The following is a 21,019-nucleotide window of genomic DNA, read 5'->3' on the forward strand; positions in this document are numbered from 1 at the left end:
GCAATCCTTTTCTTTCTCTATCTCTATCTTTTTCCGGTACCAAATGTTTGATTTTTTTTTTTTGGGACGATTAGACGGGGCTCTTTTACCTCCATTTTTTTGCACCAAATTATCAACAAATAAATCTTATATACACTGTACAGCTTATTATCATTTGATCCATAATATACATATAAATTAAATTTTATATAATTATCGTTCATTCATGTAAGAAACATGAATCTAATAACAATTATGTATTTTATATACATGTAATTGATAAGTACAACTTTTCTTTCCATTTTGTCTCCGGTATGACAAATAAGACGGCTATAATTGAAGATGAGAACTTTTACCTAACTGAGCTAACTCAGTTGGCCACCAGATGAGGGATTTATTAGTCCCAACAGCTGTATTTCAAGATGAGAACCTTTACTCAATTGAACTGTCTAAGTTGGCCACTAGAGGAGAGATTTCTCCCCGGGCACAAGTCTTAGTCAGGGCGTTGAACCCCTCCTGACTACATTTTCTCTTCAGAATTTTCTGGAGTATAGCCGAATGGAGCATAGGATCAATATTATTTGCACAAGTCCGTATTCAATCTTCTTTTACCAATATAGAACCAATTGTAACAATATTTTACTCTAACCCTTCATTCATCATGCTGCATGAAACAAAAGGATACGATGATGTGTTTGTTTAGTTAGAAGGTATTATAATGTACTGCTAATATATTAACAACGATGATACTGATTTGGATACCCTAAAACTTTCAAGGGTTTGCGTCGTCGGTCTGACGTGATTTAAGATGAACAAATTGAAGAGTTGCTCCTCTCTTTAATATTTTGTTTATTGGTTTTGAAGTCCCGAAGACTGGAGAAAGAAAAGAGAAGAAAAGGAAGATGACCATCCTTGCTTGCTCATGTCAAAAGTTGAATGCAAATTCACTTGAGATACAACCCTCTGTGTTACGTGTATCATATGCCTGCATTCGTTGTGGAGGTTTTAGTTTATCTTCACGCAGACCGTTTGTCGGTACGGATACCATGTTTTACGGATTTAATCGCGATTGGAGATGCCATCGACCCAAGAAACTGTTTTATCTGAACTTCTGATTAAATGTCCCTCAAAAAAAAAAAAAAAAAACTTTAAACTTCTGATTAAATGTTTTTTTTTTTTGGGGGTGTTATCCCCTTCGGATAATGCACGTTTTGCTTCCATTTCACCCCTCTCGTCAACTCTCAGTGGGAGACCCCGCCCCCATAAGAGCTTTTGCATGATGAATGCCAGCAAGCAACAGAAGGCAGGAGCCCCATTCACCTGCCATAATTTTGACTAAAAGCTCGATCAGGTTTGAAATGACATTTTTCTGTTTTTTTCCAGCTTTCACGGCTGTTATACGAACTTGAAAACGAGGAAACTTTGTTCGCCCTTTTGTTGGCAACTTACCGCATTCAGCATTTTTCCTGCCAACAGCTCATGAGGCGCATTAATCATTTGCCAAATGTTTTTCTAATATTCCAATCATCATGTATGCATCCAAGAGCAAATTCCCTCCCCCGCCCCCTATTTTTGAGTACGTTTAACAACTGATTTGGAAAATACTCTAGAACATAGCAGAGATGACATCAATTGCTATATATCGAGCGTATAATCGCCTATCATCAGTTGAGGTAGATTGGTGGAAGTCAACAACTGGAAAATATTCCAATGGGAGCATACCTTTATATCATACTTCATTTGGCACACGCAATCATGAGTGAATTAGAAACTGATCATATCATCCGAGTTGCTCATTGAAACTAGGTACTTGATTAATCCAACTCTCAAATTCTTCATTTTCTCCTCCTCCTTTTAGGATTTAGGGGCATCAATTCATGCACCACTTTCGTTTTTGGGTTGAATCCACACAATACTTGGATGTGTGAATGTCATATGTTAAAACAGATGCAGCGGAACGGAAGAACAAGCAAGAACAAATTTGGGAGAAATCATATTTTTATTAGGGTTCGAAATGTATCAGATATATTGTACAAAATGGATATAAGGTATACATATACAACCAAATAACCAAAACGGACTGGACCCAAAAAATAGGTCAAAAAATCGAGACCCTAACTAAAACCGAGACCCCCGAGCAGCTCAGCGGAGGTCGAAAATCCGATTCAAGACATTTCAACATCATATGATAATAGTCTCTTTCTTTTTGTTTTTCCATGTGTTTTCTTTTTTCGTTTTGTAGAATATAGCTTATCAAACATTAACTCCCAGCTTCTCAATAATCTGAGAATTATAGCATTAGCACGGGTCAAATTGCCCTGCTTTTCCAATTGAGGAATCAATCTGTTGATGATTTTTCCCTTGGAATGGAAAGTGACCTTATGATGACAATTGACAATTTTGAGCAAGCCATGACAGTGGCAACTGCCTTATCATCAACGACTTCCGTGTTAAACATCAAATTTGTGCACTGATCTTGACTTATTAATCCTAGTGCCGATCTAAACGATCGGCGCAATTATGCTCGTTTAACATTAATTTTTACCATCCACGCACTTCTCATGCAATCATTTCATTTTAAGACGAAAAACATCAAGATTATCTCCTTATATATATATATATATATATTAATGCACCATAATAATTTACATGTATATACATAGTATTATCATAATAGATCTTCTATGTCATACCTTGTCTCACGTCATATCTTATTCCTTTTAGTCCTATCAAGCGTCCCTTAGTAAATCAAACCCTAAAACAACCCAACTTAGATCTTGTTAAGTTAATTGATTAACAAAATCTGTATAACCAAAATCGATTAAAATAAAAATCATGATTTATCAAAGGTAAAACAAAGCCTAAACCCTAACAAGCTTTGTCCTCTCGTCATCATCTCCACCTTCATGTTTACTAAGGGATACTTGACAGGATTAGAAAGAGTGAGATAGGATATGAGACAGTGTGTGGCACGACAGACAGATCCGTTGCGCAGTATTATGTTTTTCGATGAATAATATGTATGTAATTCGATTTTTACTGAAATTCAAAGTCACAAATACCATGACTAATCTAATGCAGTGGTCGAATCCAATCGTGGTAGCTCTATAACGTTGAATCCAAACCTACCTCGGAAGACTTGTAGTCTTTTCAAGTCAAAATTCATCTTCCCTAGCGAAGAGTTTTGAAAAAACTATGTACTCTTGGCATTTCTATTTTGGACCAGTTAATTAGCGGGTGTATTTGCGCCCTAATAAGTTTGAAGTGGCCTATTATCAAAGACTACATTTCAAATATAACGGTGACTTTTCTTTATTCGGGGCATCAGCCAGCCGGGCATAGGTTGCAGCCAACCAAGTCATGCACCTTTCTCTTACACCATGTTCATTCCTTTTTTCCTAGGGCAAAAAAAGAAAAAGAAAAAGAAAACAGAATTTGTTGATTGATGTTATGCAGGAGATATGTACATACTCACGCTGTATATAGAGCGTACTGTATATACGTGGAACGGCATCAGAATTTTGATAACATCTAAATGTACGCAATTGTGAGAACTAAGAAAGTTTAGCAAATGTGTACGCGTAAATCCGTGTGTATTTGTACGTCTTTATGTCAGTAAAATCAGAATTAGCGCAAATGACAGAGCAGAGTGACGGGCCCAGCATCAGAAACTGCATGAAATCATATAGTACGAGACAGCATATATATATATGGAAGCATGATTCTTGCATCAGATCGGATCACGTCCAAAGAAGCGAAGCGATAAGTATGGAAAAATTCACATCCTAAGCATTTAACAGATCATTGTTCAGGCGAAAGTGCTGCTAACTACAAGAACACGTAACGGAAGACTCGCAAACTCACACAGTTGTCGAGAAGTTCTACATCAGGCATCAGCTTCCGCTAAATTGAACGAACCTGGCTTACTTTTACCAATTTACCGCTTGCGTGTAACAGAAGATACTGTTTGCACCAGCTTCCGTTCCGCATGGTAACCAAGTATGTATATGTATATATTTGAACTACTATCAAATACGGAGTACCAATCGCCAGATATAGGATTAAAGCCAAACAGCTTTAGTACTTGCCCGCATATATCGACGTATCTACTACCCAAAACTATGCTCAATTGTGAATTTGATATAGTGATATGCACATATCTAGGTGTAATTCTGAACAGTGTGTGAGAGAGATCAACTTCCAGGAGTATGGACCAAAGATATACTTGTATAATGGGGAAAACCAAAATTGACTATTTCCTGAACGTCTCAAGTCAACCCCCCCCCCCCCAAAATTTTAACATTATTGAAAAAATTACCTAAATCCATTAAATCCCAAAATTCAGCCACTGTCAAGAATAGGGATGCGTCAAATTTTCTTGGTGTGACATTTTCTTGTATGCTTCTTCTTGGGATGCGCCACTGATTGATTGCATAGGATGCATCTTTAACTAAAGTCATCTTAAGGTGAATCCGGAATGATTAGTGGTGCTAATTATATATCCCTCATTGGTCAAGGTGTACATGCGTTTCACACCCCACTAATATTATATAGCTTGAAAACAAGATATCCAATGAGAAATTTCAACGAGGAACATGAACACAATGAATCATGCATCATCTTTATAGCTTTCAGCCATGGAATAGAAGGGTAATTGTACTCCCCTTAGGCCACACGTACTGTGAAAATACCCCAAGCGACGAACTAACGGCACCTGATCCTGTTCCATCCTACATGCTGTCGGGCAAAAGTTAATGCTTAGTAATAATCATGAATCACTCCAACTGAAGGCGTTCAGAAACCTATTTATTTGCATGAAGAATGATAATCAGGCAAACACTATTTGTTCATCCATACTTAAAGCCATCGTTGGCTGCAGTATAAACTTCAGTGACGGCAATGCTTTATTTAGCCCGCATAAAATTGTGTATAGTTTAGCAAAAGGGTGAATGGATCGTATTCCACATTTGCTCAACCATTATTAATGTGCTTCTGAAAAAAACAAATCCATACCTTTCACTTCAGTTTGCGTTCATGTAAGTTTAACTTAGTTCCATTAAGTAAGCTCAAAAGAAAACTTCTGTTTAGTAAACGTAAATGTGTTGTGACCTTTTGGGATTGAAGAATGATTTGGCAAATGTTACTATTTCCAACATAAAGACCTGAACATAAAAAAGAAGAAAGACGGCTAATTTATTTATAACGTCATCAGTATTGAAATCCAACTTGCAACTTGCAAGGGCATATGAAGACATCTTGAAATCACATTTGTCTGCCAATTTCATCTATTCTAGCAATGAAATGACAGCACTATGAATGAGCAAATTAATTAATCATATTAATCAGAAAGTCACAGGCGCGCGCTCAAGTATTAGTTAGGGGAATTCATTAATTTGCATGAGCTCAATGGACATGGAAAAGAAGCCCAACAGTAGGAGGTAAAAGTTATACTCGTAGATCTATTGTTGTAAAAATCAATTCCTTTCAACAAGAGCAACAATTATCAGGAAGTAAAGCTGTAAAAGTAGGAGGACAGAAGAAAAAGAGAAAGTGATCAGATGGTGAGATTTTACTTGGAAATTTCTCATACACATCAGAGGCTATCATCTGGCCAACAATCCCTAAGTTCACAAGACCACGCCAGCTTTAATAGCATCCAAAACTGAACCGTCAATTGTCACAAAACCAACAGAATTAGACACTGAAATGATGATTAGATGAAACAAACTTTTGGTTGGGAAACTACACGATGGAATGCATCTATATATGCTAGAGTTGCACATGGAACATGAGTCATTACTGCAAGTAGTAGTACATTAACTCCACCTTTTAGCGGTACGACTATTACTAGGCTTATACTATATATAATAGTGCTTCTAACGCTGCTACTGTTTGCATCAAAAGCAGAATAAATAAAAGTTGCTCCCAGGTGGAAGCAATATATTGCTCATTCATCTGGTCTGGTGCATGCCCCCAGCTGAATAAACAGTAGTAGTAGTCGGTAACAGTTTCGCAGTTGATCGAATCCCACTTTAGAAGAAGTAAAATCTAACTAACCCTAGTGCAGTACTACTCGTAAAGCCACAACATTCGACAAAAGATCCACCAAAAAATCAACCAAGATTGGGAAGACCCAGCACGGCTCTAAGGCATTAATTAATCTTCCAGAAAAACTTTAAGTAAAAACTTAGTTGATATGAAGTAGTTAAGCATCATGATCACCTGATGCTGCGGGTGCTGCTGATCCTGCTCCCGCTCCTGCTGCTGCAGACAAGTGCTGTTGCGAGGGGCGCTTGCGCTTCTTCTTCTCATAGCTTATCCCTCTGGCTTTGGACTGCAGATCACGGACTTCGCGCAAGTAGAGCCTCACAGCTCGAGCTCCGAAAGGGTTTGCTTCAGGCCTGCCTCCATTTTCTTCGTATGCAGCCCGGAGGCGGCCAATGAGGGCATCAAGGCTTCCCCAAGCTTGTCGAAGTGGGCAAGGGCAAGGCGCTGGAGGGTTGGGATGCCCGTAGAAGGGACAGATTGGGGTATGGACTTTGGTTTTCCCAAACTGGTCCAGGTAGCGAAGGAATTCAAGGACATGAGCTCCGCTGCAGCGAGAAAGAGCGAGGGGAGGCCTGTGGTTTTTGAGATATTGCCCAAAAGTGTTCCAGTCCCTGCGCTTCTGATTCTCGTATCGGCTGGGAGTGGAAGCAGCAGATGAGGATGTTCCTGCAGATGTGCTGTTGCTGCTGTTGCCCGTGGCGTTCTCAGACTGGGATGTTTCTATATCTGCAAATGGATCCATCATCATCAGATAAAGATTTACCACTACTGTTACTTATTGGCTAGCTGCGGCTGGCTTCAAGATGAAAATCTGTGGCTTGTGACCGTTTTATTCCACTTATGTTTGTATTTGACTGGAATTAAACTAGGGTTTCATTTGGTAGCTGCAGTGTAACAAAGTAGGAGAGAGGGTGGAGAAAACTGATATATGGGCTGCAAAATGCAAGATTCAGGTGCGGGGAAGGAGATGATACATTTTTTTTAATTAAAATTTTCTAAATGATGATATGATATATATATATATATATATATATAGAGCAGGCTGCTGCTGCAGCAGCAGTGGATGACTATATAAAAGGGAATATTAGTAAATTGAAAGGAGAAAGGGAAAGCCAAAGAAATAAAGAAATCTTTCTTCTTTTTTTGGTGTGCTGTTTGGGGCAGGGGGGGGTGTGGGGGGAGGGAGGGCCTTGTTTAGTGAATGATGTATCAGAAGTTTTCCATATTTGTGTCTGAGGATGGGGACTAAAGGGAGAGAGAAAAGAGGAGCAGCAAAAGAAGCAGAGTCTTGAAGCTGAGATTAACGTATATCGCTGGCTTTTTCCTATCACTGGATCATCTGTTGTTGTGTTGTATTGTATGATGATGAATAGCAATAATATTGATGAGATTGATGGGAGAGGAGTCGGATATGGGTGATGGGGAGGGGCTTTTTTTTGTGTGTTGGGGGGGGGGGGGGGGGAGTGATTCGTATGGAATTGAGTGGAGAGTTTCTTTGTTTGAGCAGTACTATAAAATCTTGGATGACTGTAATGCTGTGGATTTAGTAGCTTTCTTTTCTGAAAATGTTAAGCCCGCAGAGCTTTTTCCCAAAATGGGGGAAGCAACTGACGCTTCTACTAACTATCTCCTATTAAATTGAATAGTTGTGATTGGCAGAGAGAGAGAGAAGGAGATGAAATTCTTGTGTCTTAGATTAGGGCTCTTGTGGCAATATAAAGAGGTAGAGAGTAGAGACAGTGGGTTGAGATGGAGACAGGAAAAAGTTTAAAGAAAGAACTGGGGGCAATAGAGTAAAAAACCTTAGCACTCTCCAGATAAGGGCCAGGGGTGCAGCATGACTTTCCCTCTTCATCCACAGGGAAAGTGAGAATTGAATGTCAGTTCCATGTGAAATGTTGAAAATGCCCTTTTGCCATCTTCATTTCTCTTCTAGTTAAAGTGTGTGAATTTCGTCATTAAAGAGGCTGGCTGAGGCTGCAATAGTACCAAGTGAAGCAAACTAACCAGTGTACACTTTTCTCCCTTTGCTCCTCTATAAGAAATGCACTCTGTAGCCCGGTAGACCAGAGAATGCAGAAACTGCCAGCATTTAGCTGCTAGCATGATCAGTCGTATGCCAGATTTCTGAACGGTGGTTAATTCTAAATTTGGTGGTACTTACTTTCAACTCGATTTTTGTTCCTGAATCGATCTTCATCCCTTCTTAAGAGAACCCAAAAATTCATAATTGAGCAACGAATGCAACCCCCACTAACCAGACCAAATCAGCTGGTAAAACGCGAAAAGAAGATGTTTGACTCTCATTTCTGCCAAGTTTTCGACTTTTTTGTATGAATAAATGCTCAATTTAACTGGTATTTACCTGCCAAAAAAATCTACTAGCATTTATCTTCTTTCTTTTTTTTTTTTTTTGTGTTATTACTTGGAGGATATACATTGTAAATAAGATTCAAAACTCTTGACGTCCAACATTTCAGAGCAAGAATCTCTTTTGCGTGCGTACGGCTAGTGGTGACTTCATTTGAGAGCACTTACAGGTTAAACATAGAGGCACAAGATTTTAAGAGCATTAATACCAAAAGAATTAGCATATGTTTTTTGACAAGGAGGTTGGGATCTTTTTCTTTTAAATGTTACATATTTCTTGAAAAAGCTATCTATAAACAATTTTGGCTATCTGTTCGGAGGGAGGAGAAATACACAGATTTAGAAAAGTTGATTTTTTTTTTTTCTAGAACATAATTTGTTGGCGTATTAATTAGTTCATTAGGGTTGAATAATTGATGCACTGCATTGAGATACTGTGAAATTTAGGGTCCCAAATAAAGTGGAATCCTGCTGCAACATTAGTGACATGTTCTGCTGTTGGTTTGTGCAACAAGAAATTTCTCAAACTTTTCACCCATTTAAACCCAAGGCAGATTAGTGACATGAGAATCAGGATACTGCCTATACTAGAAGACTTGAGTTAAACATGTTTGACCAAAAGCATATACTGAAAACAAATCCAACCCATCAAAGATGAGCGTTACTTTAATTTGGCTTCCAATAGATCTGTTCTGAGTAAACTGCTTATTATTCTGAGGAAAAATAAATAAATGCACATAGTTACAGAGACTGTGAGTAAAAAAGAGAGCTGACGGAATTTTTTTTTTTTTTTTTTTTGGGTAAGTAGCAATAAGTATTTAATTGAAGTGAAACCTATTTTTTGGAACGATATCTCAATATTCGGACTCTCATCACTTACAATGCAAGAGTGCTTTTCCCCCTTTCCCTTGTAGAGATTGTTGTGATAGCTAGTAAGATGATCGAAGTGAGAAAATTATATACATGTGTTGCATATATACTTTACCTTATTAGAACTATTACATATGTACTTTACCTTATCAGAAGTATGGCTCCCCTATGAGATTGGAAGAGAAAATATAGAATAAGGAGTATATGAATTCTTTTCCATGTTGTTTGGAGTTCTGGAAATAAATACAACAATTTTATGCTTACTAACAAATGAACTATACAAGCATTTAGGTTCGTTTTGTCTGCATTTCTCTCCACGTCTTTGCTATGTTTCTTTTTCCCTTTCTCTCTTTTTCTTTTTCATTTTTCCCGACGAAACTTTCCGTTGGGACCAAAAACTTCAAGTTTTCTTTATGTTTTTTTAAAGTCCTCCCACTTCTTCTCACGGCCTTCCCCTCCTCAACTCGTAGACACAGAATTCGAATTCTGAATCTGATAGTGAAGAAGATTCTAAAAATCCTTCTCTAATTATTAGCCCGACACTAATGATTTCATACTCTGCCCGCGCTTATTCTCTTCTTAAGCACATGTTACAGAGATTTCAGAACCCAAAACACAACAAAAGAAAAAGGAAAAAACTGCATCTAGAATGTAATTTCACAATTAACAAGCTTCAAAAAAGAATGATCCTAGTAATTGTCAAGTACTTTCAACTAATTGATTGGGAAGTTTCCGAAGTGGTTTCTACATACCAATGATGCAGGCAGGAAAAGTAAGGTATACAATCGTTGAGTACAACTTGAATCCTAACTTCCCATTCAAGGATCCATTTTTGTTTGCAGAACACACCTTACATTGAGGCAAAACCATGATATAATGAATTTTAGGGAATATGAAGCTCCGAATAGTAACAAATACTGGGATCAAGCACATGGATGTCAAACAGCAAGACGAAAGTGTACTTAATTACTATACCTTGGTATATGAACACGGCCTTTGATTGATGGCTTCTCGAGCAAAGAAATTATCTGGTTTTCGTAGCCTGAGGGACAGAGTCACGGAGATATAGTTCATCTCCACACTAATAACGTACAAGTTCCGAGTATTAAAAATAACCTAAATGGTTGGGTTTACTGCACCTTTTGGTCGGTAATAAACCAAAGTTTCCGAAAGTAGGTACTTTTCAGAAATCATGTGTGTAGCTATTCCTGGAAAAACCCCAGTGGAAGACAGAAGTTCCAGGAAGCAAATATGGCTAAACACCTCATGATTATTATTAGTATTTCTTTTTGGGTTACGAAAGACCTAATGATCGATGCTCCAGCAATTAGTGTCCTTCTCACTTGGTGTTTTCCAAGCTTAGAATTGTTAATCATTGTTTATGGTATAGAAAGGGTTAATTGTACTTTAACACCCTTAAACTAACATCCTTGTTGCTGTTCACCCCTCTGAAGCGAATGAATAGACGTTCTGCCCTATTGAAAGCTTCCACGGGATAAATAAATACCAAAAAAAAAAAAAAAAGTTATGCAAGTTCTTTTTGGACAACATGCCTTAAAAAGAGGATTTCCAGACAAATATCATGCTAAGTACCAAACTGATTTCATTTATAATGACTTCACACAATCTTAGACTTTCTTTTAAGAGAACAGCGAAGGGCTTTTGATACTTGGGAGAGTGGAAGCCAAATGGATTTGGAAATGATGACTTGACTAGTAGCTTGGATAGACAGTTTGCCCTTGCGAAGTTGGTTTATCTAAGCACATAAGTAGGTAGTACTATAACACGATTCATTTAGGGATGTCGGCTTAGGTGGTATAACGAAATTCTCTTGAGCATGTTGTCGACCCATTCTGATTTCTATAAGAGCCTAATCTTTTGAAAAGCTAAAATCAAAATCAAAAGGCAGGTATCTTGTAAATTTTGATTTTTTTTTTTTAGTATTAAAGAAAAACAAAAGTTGAAAGAAAAACCAGCTAAGAATATATATATATATATATATATATATATATATATATATATATATCCAATAAGAAATTTTAGAGGGTCAGAAACTAAGAACAAATGCAAAAGATCAGCTAAGAACATGCCTTGTATCCATAACAATCAAAATCCCCTTCAACCGAGAAATTAGGGAAGCATGAAATAAAAGTGTGTATTTTGGCCATGTTCCATTTTTTTTTTTTTCTTCTTCTTCTCTAGGTCGACTACTACTTACATTATATTGCGATGATAGCTTTTACGTTAGTTCTTTTGCTTGTGTAATTGATTACCAGTATTTACAACCTAGACCTAGAGGGATCCTCAAGTCGACCACTAGTTTTTATGGATCTTGCCCTTTTTCCTTGGTCTAAAACAATGCATATTAATAGCAGGCAAAGAACACTGCTTTTTGGGGCAGCTTGAGAATCTGTTTAAAAAACGAAATTTGGTCGGCTTTCTTTCTGTATATACAACCAAAAAAAAAAAAAAAAAAAAAAGAAGGAGAAGAAATCATAAGCCTTAACAACCCAAAATTTGGTCTCCAAAATTCAACAAAGTCTCTCGATCGACTTCATTGTACGTATTTCCGATAAAAGTATTCAATCTCCTATTGAGAGATGTCTTTAAATAAATCAAAAAAAAATGTAACTGCCTAGCTAGCACAGACAATAAAAAGACCTTCTATGAAACACCCCATGTGTAATTTACGAGGCATGTCAAGACCAAGACATCCGAATTTGACTGATCAAAGAAAAGAATGGTGGCAAACATTCATTTCTGATCTCCTTTGCCGGCCGGTGTCATGAACTGGATGGATAGTCTGGATCGACCTGCTCAAATGGTTTGGAGTTCCAAACACACTCTGTTAGTATTTCAACGTGGAGTTGTGGGAGAGTTCAAGGTAACATTGATGTTCCGTGTCTCGTGTCGATGCCTCGGTTTCAAGTTCAACATAGTACAGTGGAAAATCAAGAAAAACACAAGAAAGAAAGAATAATGTGTGTCTTCCCATTCCTATCCTTTCCTTTGTGGAACGTACCACGGGATATTTCCACTCAGTATTAATGAAATGGGACAGTACTGCCCCATTATGACCCTCCAACACTTGCACCGACTTCTCCAAATCAGTGTCCGGGCAAACTACCCCAACTTTCTTGTGCTCTTTGTTCGAATCTGAATGAAGTGAAGCTCTTCAAATGTGCTGCGACGAAGTTGATCTGTCCCAGCACAAATATCCTAGCTGATTTTTTGCTCACGCAGCGGATGTGCATCTTGTCTGAGTGGCAAGTACTTGATCTTCTTGATTTGCAGTGACAGTTCTACATTAAACTACGGTCATTCATTAGCTTGAGGGGAAAAAAATGATCTCTTTATTGCTTCATAAATATGTTTTGTTTTTCAATCAACTTTTTTTTTTTTTTTTTAATCACTTCTTTATATACATACAGCATATCACGAAAGAAAGCTTTAGCATGACTCTAAAAAAAAAAAAAAAGATCCGGATAACCTTTGATCCAATGGATTTTTTTTTTTGGTTTATTGGTTTGCTTGTGACCTGTGTTTCCCGAGACTTAGTTAAACCTGATTAGCTGGCAAAGCTCTTTAGCAAAGCAATAATCAGTTTCGTAATGTCGAGAATAATTAAAAAATTAACCTCTTTTGTTTTGCTGCTGGGCTTGTGCATGCATGGGTTGGCATCCATGATTTGATTTCATCCGTATTCGCATTCCCCACAAAAGTTTTCTCCCAAACAAAACATTCCCGAAAGCCCCTCAATCTTTCATACCAAAGATAAACAAGGGACCACCCAGATTTCCAAAACAAGTAGATTGACCAATGTGGAGTTCCCTTAGAACGAAGAGATAATTCCCTCCCTATCAGAGATTGATGGATCTCTTCTTGCTGCTGCCTCCAACCACACCTGACACCCAAATTCATTTTTTTTTTAATATCATGGTCAGCGATTCCCTGAAATTGGCCTAGCAATCCAACCGTGCAACTTTTAAATTTGAAGTTGGATATATGGGCTAAACTGTGAAATGCAAGTTTCCATCATCATCAGTAATAATGGCGTTTGTTGTTTTTACTCTTTCTTTAATTCCTGTCTTCAACAAGTGCCCGCCGCTTCCTTTACCCAGGAAGGAAGAGGGCAAAAAAGAAGAAAAGAAGGGAATATACATGCATATATATATATATATGTGTAGAGCACCTACAAACTAGTATCCAATTAATATTATTTAGTAAGTCTTGCATGGCATGGCAGACAGGGCGCTAAATGGTGGATGGGCGGAAGCACTCCAGCGAAGACCCTGCAGTTATGAGTCCGTATCCGTACGATTTAGGTTCCCTGCTTCCTAGGAAACAGATAGGATTTTGATGCAAGTGTCAATAATCTCCAAACTACAACGTAACCAAAACACACCTCTTATGTCTTACTTTACATTAACACAAATGCACTACTTTTTCTAATTCTAAGCCGCTTTTGTTGAACAAAGGTGCACATTGCTGCCAATCTGAGACATCTATTTTTGAACTTCGCTCCCTACTCTTGGATGCTTCAAAGTAGTATCATGTTTGAAAGAGCACTAAAGTTGATGCCTTTTACATTTATTCTGCGGACCAAACAAAAAAAATAAGCTTTTTTTTGTTTGTTTTGGGGGGGGGGGGGGGGGGGGGAGGGGGTTGTGCTATCACTATTTAGCCTCCTCCACAGCAAAAAAAATCAATGATACACTACGAAATCCAGTTGTAAGCAATCAAAGAAACGAAAAGAATTTTAGCCGCTAAGAAGCGGTGCCCTGATCAGACACCCCATCTACACCAAGAGCAGAGAACCTCAAATTCATTTTGCATCATGGAAGATGATATTAACAGGAGTTGAAGAATATATACACATATACATGCAATACTGCGATACAGTCCGAAGTAACTACCAAAAGAGAAAGCAATAGCGGGAACTGCCAGTATTAAAAGCTACAAAACGGATGATCTACTCTCATTTGCAGGCCAAGTGAACATGACTACCTCACAAATTGCACTAAGTAAACAGCTAAAAGAACTACTAGATAAACAACAATGAAGAAAACTCGCTTCAGCAGTTACTTACATTGATAAAACTGCGGAGGGAACAAGTATAAATTAGTTCAAACTTTTCACCTCATGACTTTCCTCTACCCATAGCACCTTCCCGCTGACTGCGGAAGTGGCTCAGAAGCTGCTGTGCCTGCACCATATAAATGAAGAGCAGTCAAGAAATCACATTCTCTGCCTCCACCTAGAGAGATTCAATAAAATTAATAAACATTTCAGAATTGCCTCGTTCAAAAGACAACTTTATAACATAAAATGCTCCTCAAAAAAATTAAAATCAAAAAAGAAAAATATGCCAAAACCATATTTTCATGTAATTTCTTATCCGTACAACATGGTGTCAACTGCTTTATACACAATTCTGCCATAATGATATAAACAGTCTCTGCAAATGGCAAAGCCAAATTTTTTGTTGAAGTCACTCGAAAGCCAAATATATTTTCAGAAAAGAGTCAGCATTAATGCCACATTGCATGCCTGTTGGACAACGTTAATTATAGATAATCATTGGAAATGATAATATTCATAATTATAAAGTCACAGGTTGGGAAGACAGATGGAGACTTAACATGTCACAAAGTTAATATTAAAAATTGACCATCATCCCATATTATTTCCAGTGATTTGAAGATTCAGGTCAAATATTTTCCACAATTGTGGCTAAAAAGAATCCAACATTGTATTCATCTCTACAAGTATTTCTGGAGACAACGTAGTGCATCTAATGAGTAGAAGACAAAGGATGATACGGCATGAATTAAAATGCTAACACAGGAGGAAAGGGGGAACACCACAAACCTTTTCTTTTGCTCTTGGAGTGCCAGACTGAGACAATGCAACAAGAGGCGGGACAGCTCCTTCCTGCAAAACAAGCCGACAATACCTTGGACTGTTTATGCACAGTTGCAACAGGATTGAAGCAGCATTCTCCTTTCCCCGCTGAGAGCCTATGTCCACAATCTCGACCAATGAGGGTATTCCCCCTTCTCGAGCAATGGCTGAGCATCCCTCTGTTATGGTAGACAAATTTGCAAGAAGAGCAACAGCTTTATCAACCATTTCTCTATCAGGGTCCAGCAACTCCACAAGATATTTAACAGCTCCAGCCTGGACTATACGAGCTTTGTTTTCATGAAGAATAGACAGGTTAAACAAGGCAGTAGCAGCATCTTTCTTCCCTCTGACAGTACCTGATCCTAGAAGATCAACTAATGCTCTAACTGCAGCTGAATGACCAATCTTTGTCCTGTACTCCTCCAAAACTGAGAGACTGAAAAGGCATGCAGCAGCATTCTCTTTTGCTCCAGCATTTCCAATCCTCAAAACATGTATTAGTGGATCAAGGGCTCCTTCTTCTGCAATTAGGGCTTTAATCTTCTCATTAATTGATAAATTTAGAAGTGCAGTGACAGCATGCTCTTGGGTTGTCTTCACATCCGAATGTAGCAATGAAATCAATGGTGCAATAGCCCCACAATTTCCAATGATAATACGATTTTCAGTGTTATATTTCGCCAAAAACCGCAATTCTGCTGTAGCTGCAGTTTGCAATTCAGTTGACTGACTCTTCAAATCTTTAATGAGCTTTTCAACATGAGAAGTTGAGGTTAGATCATTGCATCTAGCCTCAGAAGGAAGTGATAGTGATCTAGATGGATTGTGATTTCCATTCACAGCCATTTCAGCCATTGTCTTGGAACTGTGGTAGTGTCTTCCAGTCAAAGAAGGAGAAGATTCAGGATTCTTATTCAAAGCAGATAGGGAGCAATCAGACACTGTATCTCCTAATCTAGCACTCACACTATCATGATTATTTGAGATCCTGGATAAATCAGGTAATGCTGAAGGCAGGTACTCGATGCTAGAGACAGCACTTGATGTTGATTCACTCCTACTGTGGACGTACGAGTGTGTCGAGGAGTGGTCAGACTTTTCAGCTTGACACACATGCAACTCCTCATAACAGAATCCATTAGAACCATCAACCTTCTTTTCAGAATCATTTCGGGCGTCAACTGAAGATTCTAATATTGAATTCCCACCTTCAAAATTACATTGAACATTATCCACATGATTGACATTCTCTGACTGAGGTGTAACCGATCCACACTTAAGGCAGTCAGGAGGGTTAGGAAGCTTTATGTTCTTCTCCTCACACCAATTTGCTATCAGAACCTTAACTGTATAGTTGGGGATAAGGTTAGTGTGGGACAGTTTTTGACGAGTTTTAGGGCATATGTTTAATCCATGATCAAGCCATTTTTTAATGGAAGTCCTCTCATAGGTTTGCCCAGAAGCCACAATCACTGGATCCATCATTAGTTCTACAGATAAAGGACAAAGGAAGTAGGGAGGGATCTTAATTCCATCTATGGACTTGAAGTTGTCAAGTTTAACCATTATATCACGAATATGAGACAATAGGACAATGATACGGTTGATTTCTTCTAAGCTCTGATTCAGTTTATGGTCTTCAGCCTTCATTCTCTCCTTCTCCAGGGCAATACACTCATTCAGCAGTTCCTGATTTGATGCCAAGTTAAGTGACTCAATTATTGGAATAAGATGCTCAGAAGAAGGGATGTTTCCTTCTGTTATCTTTTGAAGCACCTCGTTTACATGGTTTGATAGCTTCAAATGCTGAAATTTCTGCATGAAATGTTGAAAAGGAGTACCTGAAACCAGTTAAGTCTAGGCAACCAGGAAGCCGATAAAACAGGATTATGTGGCCAAGAGTACTTCAAAGTAGAGATCAAAACACGCATGTGAGACAAAATCCTCCTAAAGAGTGTCTCTAGTCAAAGAATTCATCCAATAAAGTAAGGAAAGGATAGATGACAATTCACTCAAAGTTGCAGCTATACCTGAGAATCACATAGGCTATTGGTATATGCCGATGATTGCAAGAATCCAGATAGAACTTGTGTAATCTTTAGCGAGGTGCTTTCTATGTTATGCACCAACAGGCCACTTCGCACAACCTGCAGATAACAAGGATAGGAATCAGGGTACAAAGTCTCGATACTCAAACTAGTGCAAAACGTATACAATCCAAGTACAAAATGTTTCATTCGAAGAATAGCGCGAGTACAGACCCAAAAGTCAAAGTTCAAAAACAAAAGGCTACGCTAGTCTTTCTCAAATCTCACGCCTCACACACAAAGGAGAACAAAGGACATTTCAATTTCTAATTATTCTACACCTTTCCTTTTTCTTCAATTCTTTTGGTGATAAAAAGTGCGGCAAACAGCTTGCATGTGTGATTGCACATATCTGTCCTGCATGGCACCAACACATCATCCCTCCTCTTTCTTTACTACTCTTCAGTACCATGTCACTGCCCTAAAGTTCGCTCCGGATTTGTTTCAAGGGCTTCTAGCTATTAAAGGATTTTAAAGGCCTATAACTGGAAGTATATAGTAAAATTACAAATGTGTTAACTCCTACTGAATGTGTAGTTTGCAAAGTAGGACCCTATATCAGCCTTTACTTAGGATGATAGCCAAAAAACTTGTACAGCAAAATGTTAAAGAGAGTTGCAGAAAAGCAAAATGTGCTCTTTATATGCTGCGCAAGGTTATCGTATCAGCCTTTGTTGTTCTCCTCCTAATGATGATTGCCAATTTAAATAATCATTTTTATCTAGTACTAGGCAAGTTTGACGTTGCATTTCTCTTGTTTGAAGTCATATTCTGCCTTATATAAGGTTAAATCTAGGAGTTATAAGTAATTAATTGCCGAAATGTTGAGCTGTGAAGCATATGAAACATGAAATAAGCATCGTCATTGCTTCATGAGCATGAGGCCCTTCATTTTTTTTATGTACTTCTCATGTTATCCTTGTTTGGTTCATTACTTCTTCCTTACAATTTCCTAATGTCAATTCTAAAATGCATGAATTGATACGGGACAGATTTCATAATGAATAGGAGGTACTCACACAAAGAATCTTGCTCATCTTTGGAGACCATTTCTCGAAAAATTCCCTAGCCTCATTGACTGCTACATCCAATTGTTCATACTCGTTACAAAGAAATTCATCTGAAGGTACTTTTCCATCAACAACATTGTCAAGTAATGGTTTCAAATGCTTTAGTAGACAGCTCAGATGCACATAGTCATTCTGAGCAGGCATAGCCTTCACAGGAGAACATGTTACTAAATGAATAAACCGAGATACACTGTTAATAAGGCATCTTACAGCCACCAAGTCCATTTACCTGTTCACATAAGTCATAAAAGAATTTAGTAATCAATAACACATAATAAAAATATCAAACAAAAGTCAAAGAACTTTATTCTGTGAAAACCCATTCCAGGTTGACCACCAGTGGCTTTAATAATTGCCAACAAGTCATAACCAAAAGCCAATTATGCCTTCTTTAATTTAAAAAAAAAAAAAAAAAAAAGCCAATTATGCCTTCTTGTATAAAGAACTTCGTACAACTAAAATGAATCGACATTTGTGTACTGTTAAAAGGAGTGATTTTGCATCTCTCTCTCACTTGTCCTTGATCGACTTGATACCATCACAGGAATGAAAAAGATGTAGGTAGGGAAAGGACCAAACCATTCATCACTAATTCAAACAAATGTGATCCATTAACAAAAGTAAAACAGTTATCCAATTACTGTCATTCATTCCATTGCACCAAAACTAACAAAATTATGCACATATATCTCACATATTGGCAGGTAATAGGCATTGCACTGGAGAAGGTGACTTGAAGAAACAGGATAGTAGTTGCTACACTAGGATAATTATTGAGGCAGAGAACTCAGCAACCACGTGCAAGCTCAAGAGTACGTACCCAAGCTTCCATGAAGGATTAAAAATGAAACATATAAATGAAAAGAGAGAGCTGCTACAGATTGAGAAGATATTGTGAATTCAAGATAATACAAAGTTACCCACTTTGCCTCGTGCACTACAGAGTTTAAAGCCAGATTTCCCAATCCAAGTTGCAAACTATCAACATTCTTCCTCAGAGTGCAAATTATCATTCCGGGAACAAGTTGTTTGATAATCCAAAAAGTTTCTTGATTAGGATTTACTATATGATAGAACACGAAACCAAACATGGAAAATTATCTTTATCATAGATATTCCCCAAACGCAATATAAATTAGCGTCATTTTAGTCATATGAAATGCTATATTCAGCTGAAGCCAAGGGGGGGGGGGGGGGGGGGGAAATCTGATAGCATAAAAGACAAGAACAATCAACTGGTTTCATATCTTACCCATTGCGGTTTTATACAGCAGATAATCGATATACAAGAAAACTGGAGGTTAGATAGGAATGTACCTGCTGCTGATTCACCTGAATTTAGATGGAGCGAGCCATAAAAATCAGATCTTGATGGAATCTAGGAATTAGCATCAAAATACTTAGGCTACAATAACTAATCCTCAAGAATCAGAAGTTCCTTTCTCCTTGAATAATTCTCATAACCATCCAGCATGCTCCATTCTAGAAACAGAGAGAGAAGTGTTGCAAGAATTGGAATGGGAAGGAGAGGAGACAATAAAAGGAAAAAGAAAAGAGAGAGGTTAAGTTGGTGGGGCCCATTAGAGTTGCAGATTTGCTGGGCGGCTTTGGTGAAGCGCAATTAACAATTATGCAGATGATTGACAAGCAATTAAAAAAATGATAATGACAGATGAAATGAAAATCTTTAATGAGGAATCTGAAATCATGATTAGGGGAAGCCAAAAAAGTGAGGACCTTTTCTTAATGAAACTGGTAAAGTTGGAACACTGCTGGGAAACCATAATGATTGATTGGCTTTCTATAAAGTGCCTCTAACCCAAAATGAAAAAGGCTAAAAGGATTGACGATATATGATTGATAAGACCCAAAAAAAAAAAAAAAAAATTCCATGGTTTATTTTTGTTATTGTTGAATATAGTTGGTTTATTAGTGTGGAGTTTTTTTTTTTTTTGCCCTTTGTCGTTCTTTGATAACGTGAAAACTTTTGGAAGAAGATTAAATTTAACCCACCAGCATCCAAGTTGATGATTAAATGCAATCGGCCTTGACAACAAGAAGTATTCAATCTTCATCATGATAGTGAAACAGGAAAATTCAATCCCCGAATCAATCCACCACTCTGTCTATATTCTTATCCGAGTAGTGCTACAACTTGAACTGGGATATGGCAGGCTGGTTTCTTAAAAAAAAAAAAAAATCTGAGGTAAAATCAGCAAGTGAGAAATTTTTTGATAATAATTTTGTGACAGCCAGGTAATTGCCATTCGTGCGTATTAAAAAAAAGTCTTGAGGAAAGATCATCCACCGAAACCAAAGCATCCCATTGCCAAATCGCAGGCAGCTACCACAGCTGCTAACTGGCTCCGTATTCAAGAACCTACCCGCGACCTGAGCTGGAGGAGCATTAGGTGGAGAATTTCCTCGGCCCAGCAGTACATACATTATACATCCATCCAAATGTGTTTTGAGGGTTCCACTGCATTAATGCATCCTCGACTACTTGAACCATTTTTCTGGTTTGTGGGAGGGAATCCTCGACTGCAATGTCGGAGCCCGGCAACCAGCCACGGATTTAAGGGGGGGCTGGTGGGGGCTTAAGCCCCCCCAAGCAGCCGGAAAACCCCCTATATATAGGGGATTCCGGCGGCCAGCCCATTGCAGGACCGCAGACTCCAAATTCTGCTC

At 38.1% G+C, this 21,019-nt stretch overlaps 2 protein-coding genes across 6 annotated transcripts; both read right to left on the reverse strand.

Annotated features, from left to right (window-relative positions):
* Positions 1-5,413: 5,413 nt before the first annotated feature.
* On the reverse strand, positions 5,414-7,696 carry LOC113715023 (protein LIGHT-DEPENDENT SHORT HYPOCOTYLS 3-like). Its single transcript, XM_027239175.2, has 2 exons — positions 6,202-7,696; positions 5,414-5,641 (listed from the first exon to the last, which is right to left on the reverse strand). Exons 1-2 carry the CDS (start codon positions 6,773-6,775, stop codon positions 5,607-5,609), a joined length of 609 nt encoding a protein of 202 aa, XP_027094976.1. The 5' UTR covers positions 6,776-7,696; the 3' UTR covers positions 5,414-5,606.
* A 5,711-nt stretch (positions 7,697-13,407) lies between these two features.
* LOC113715032 (U-box domain-containing protein 4-like) lies at positions 13,408-20,186 on the reverse strand. Of its 5 annotated transcripts, none has more exons than XR_003453833.2 (6): positions 19,649-20,174; positions 18,281-18,560; positions 17,205-17,321; positions 15,139-16,989; positions 14,357-14,473; positions 13,408-13,604 (listed from the first exon to the last, which is right to left on the reverse strand). XR_003453833.2 is itself a non-coding variant. In XM_072082422.1 (6 exons), exons 3-6 carry the CDS (start codon positions 18,554-18,556, stop codon positions 14,408-14,410), a joined length of 2,310 nt encoding a protein of 769 aa, XP_071938523.1. In that variant the 5' UTR covers positions 18,557-18,560; positions 19,649-19,813; positions 20,069-20,186; the 3' UTR covers positions 14,067-14,407. The 5 variants fall into 5 exon arrangements, 3 of the variants coding, with proteins under 3 accessions (XP_071938523.1, XP_027094985.1, XP_027094995.1); XR_003453832.2 differs by having other exon boundaries at positions 13,408-13,862; XM_072082422.1 differs by lacking the exon at positions 13,408-13,604 and having other exon boundaries at positions 14,067-14,473; positions 19,649-19,813; positions 20,069-20,186.
* Between the last annotated feature and the right edge of the window lie 833 nt (positions 20,187-21,019).

This window comes from Coffea arabica, chromosome 1c (assembly GCF_036785885.1).
Source record: "Coffea arabica cultivar ET-39 chromosome 1c, Coffea Arabica ET-39 HiFi, whole genome shotgun sequence".
NCBI classification, from domain to species: domain Eukaryota; kingdom Viridiplantae; phylum Streptophyta; class Magnoliopsida; order Gentianales; family Rubiaceae; genus Coffea; species Coffea arabica.

Bases quoted from the DNA above. Each gene is read 5' to 3' on its own strand.
- LOC113715032 (XM_072082422.1), bottom strand. From the start codon at position 18,556: ATGGACTTGGTGGCTGTAAGATGCCTTATTAACAGTGTATCTCGGTTT. The intron at 17,322-18,280 runs GTGAGTACCTCC...TGTTATCTGCAG, and splicing joins AGATGAGCAAGATTCTTTGT to GTTGTGCGAAGTGGCCTGTT. The intron at 16,990-17,204 runs GTATAGCTGCAA...CATTTCATGCAG, and splicing joins ATAGCCTATGTGATTCTCAG to AAATTTCAGCATTTGAAGCT.
- LOC113715023 (XM_027239175.2), bottom strand. From the start codon at position 6,775: ATGATGATGGATCCATTTGCAGATATAGAAACATCCCAGTCTGAGAAC. The intron at 5,642-6,201 runs GTGATCATGATG...TTGACGGTTCAG, and splicing joins AGCAGCACCCGCAGCATCAG to TTTTGGATGCTATTAAAGCT.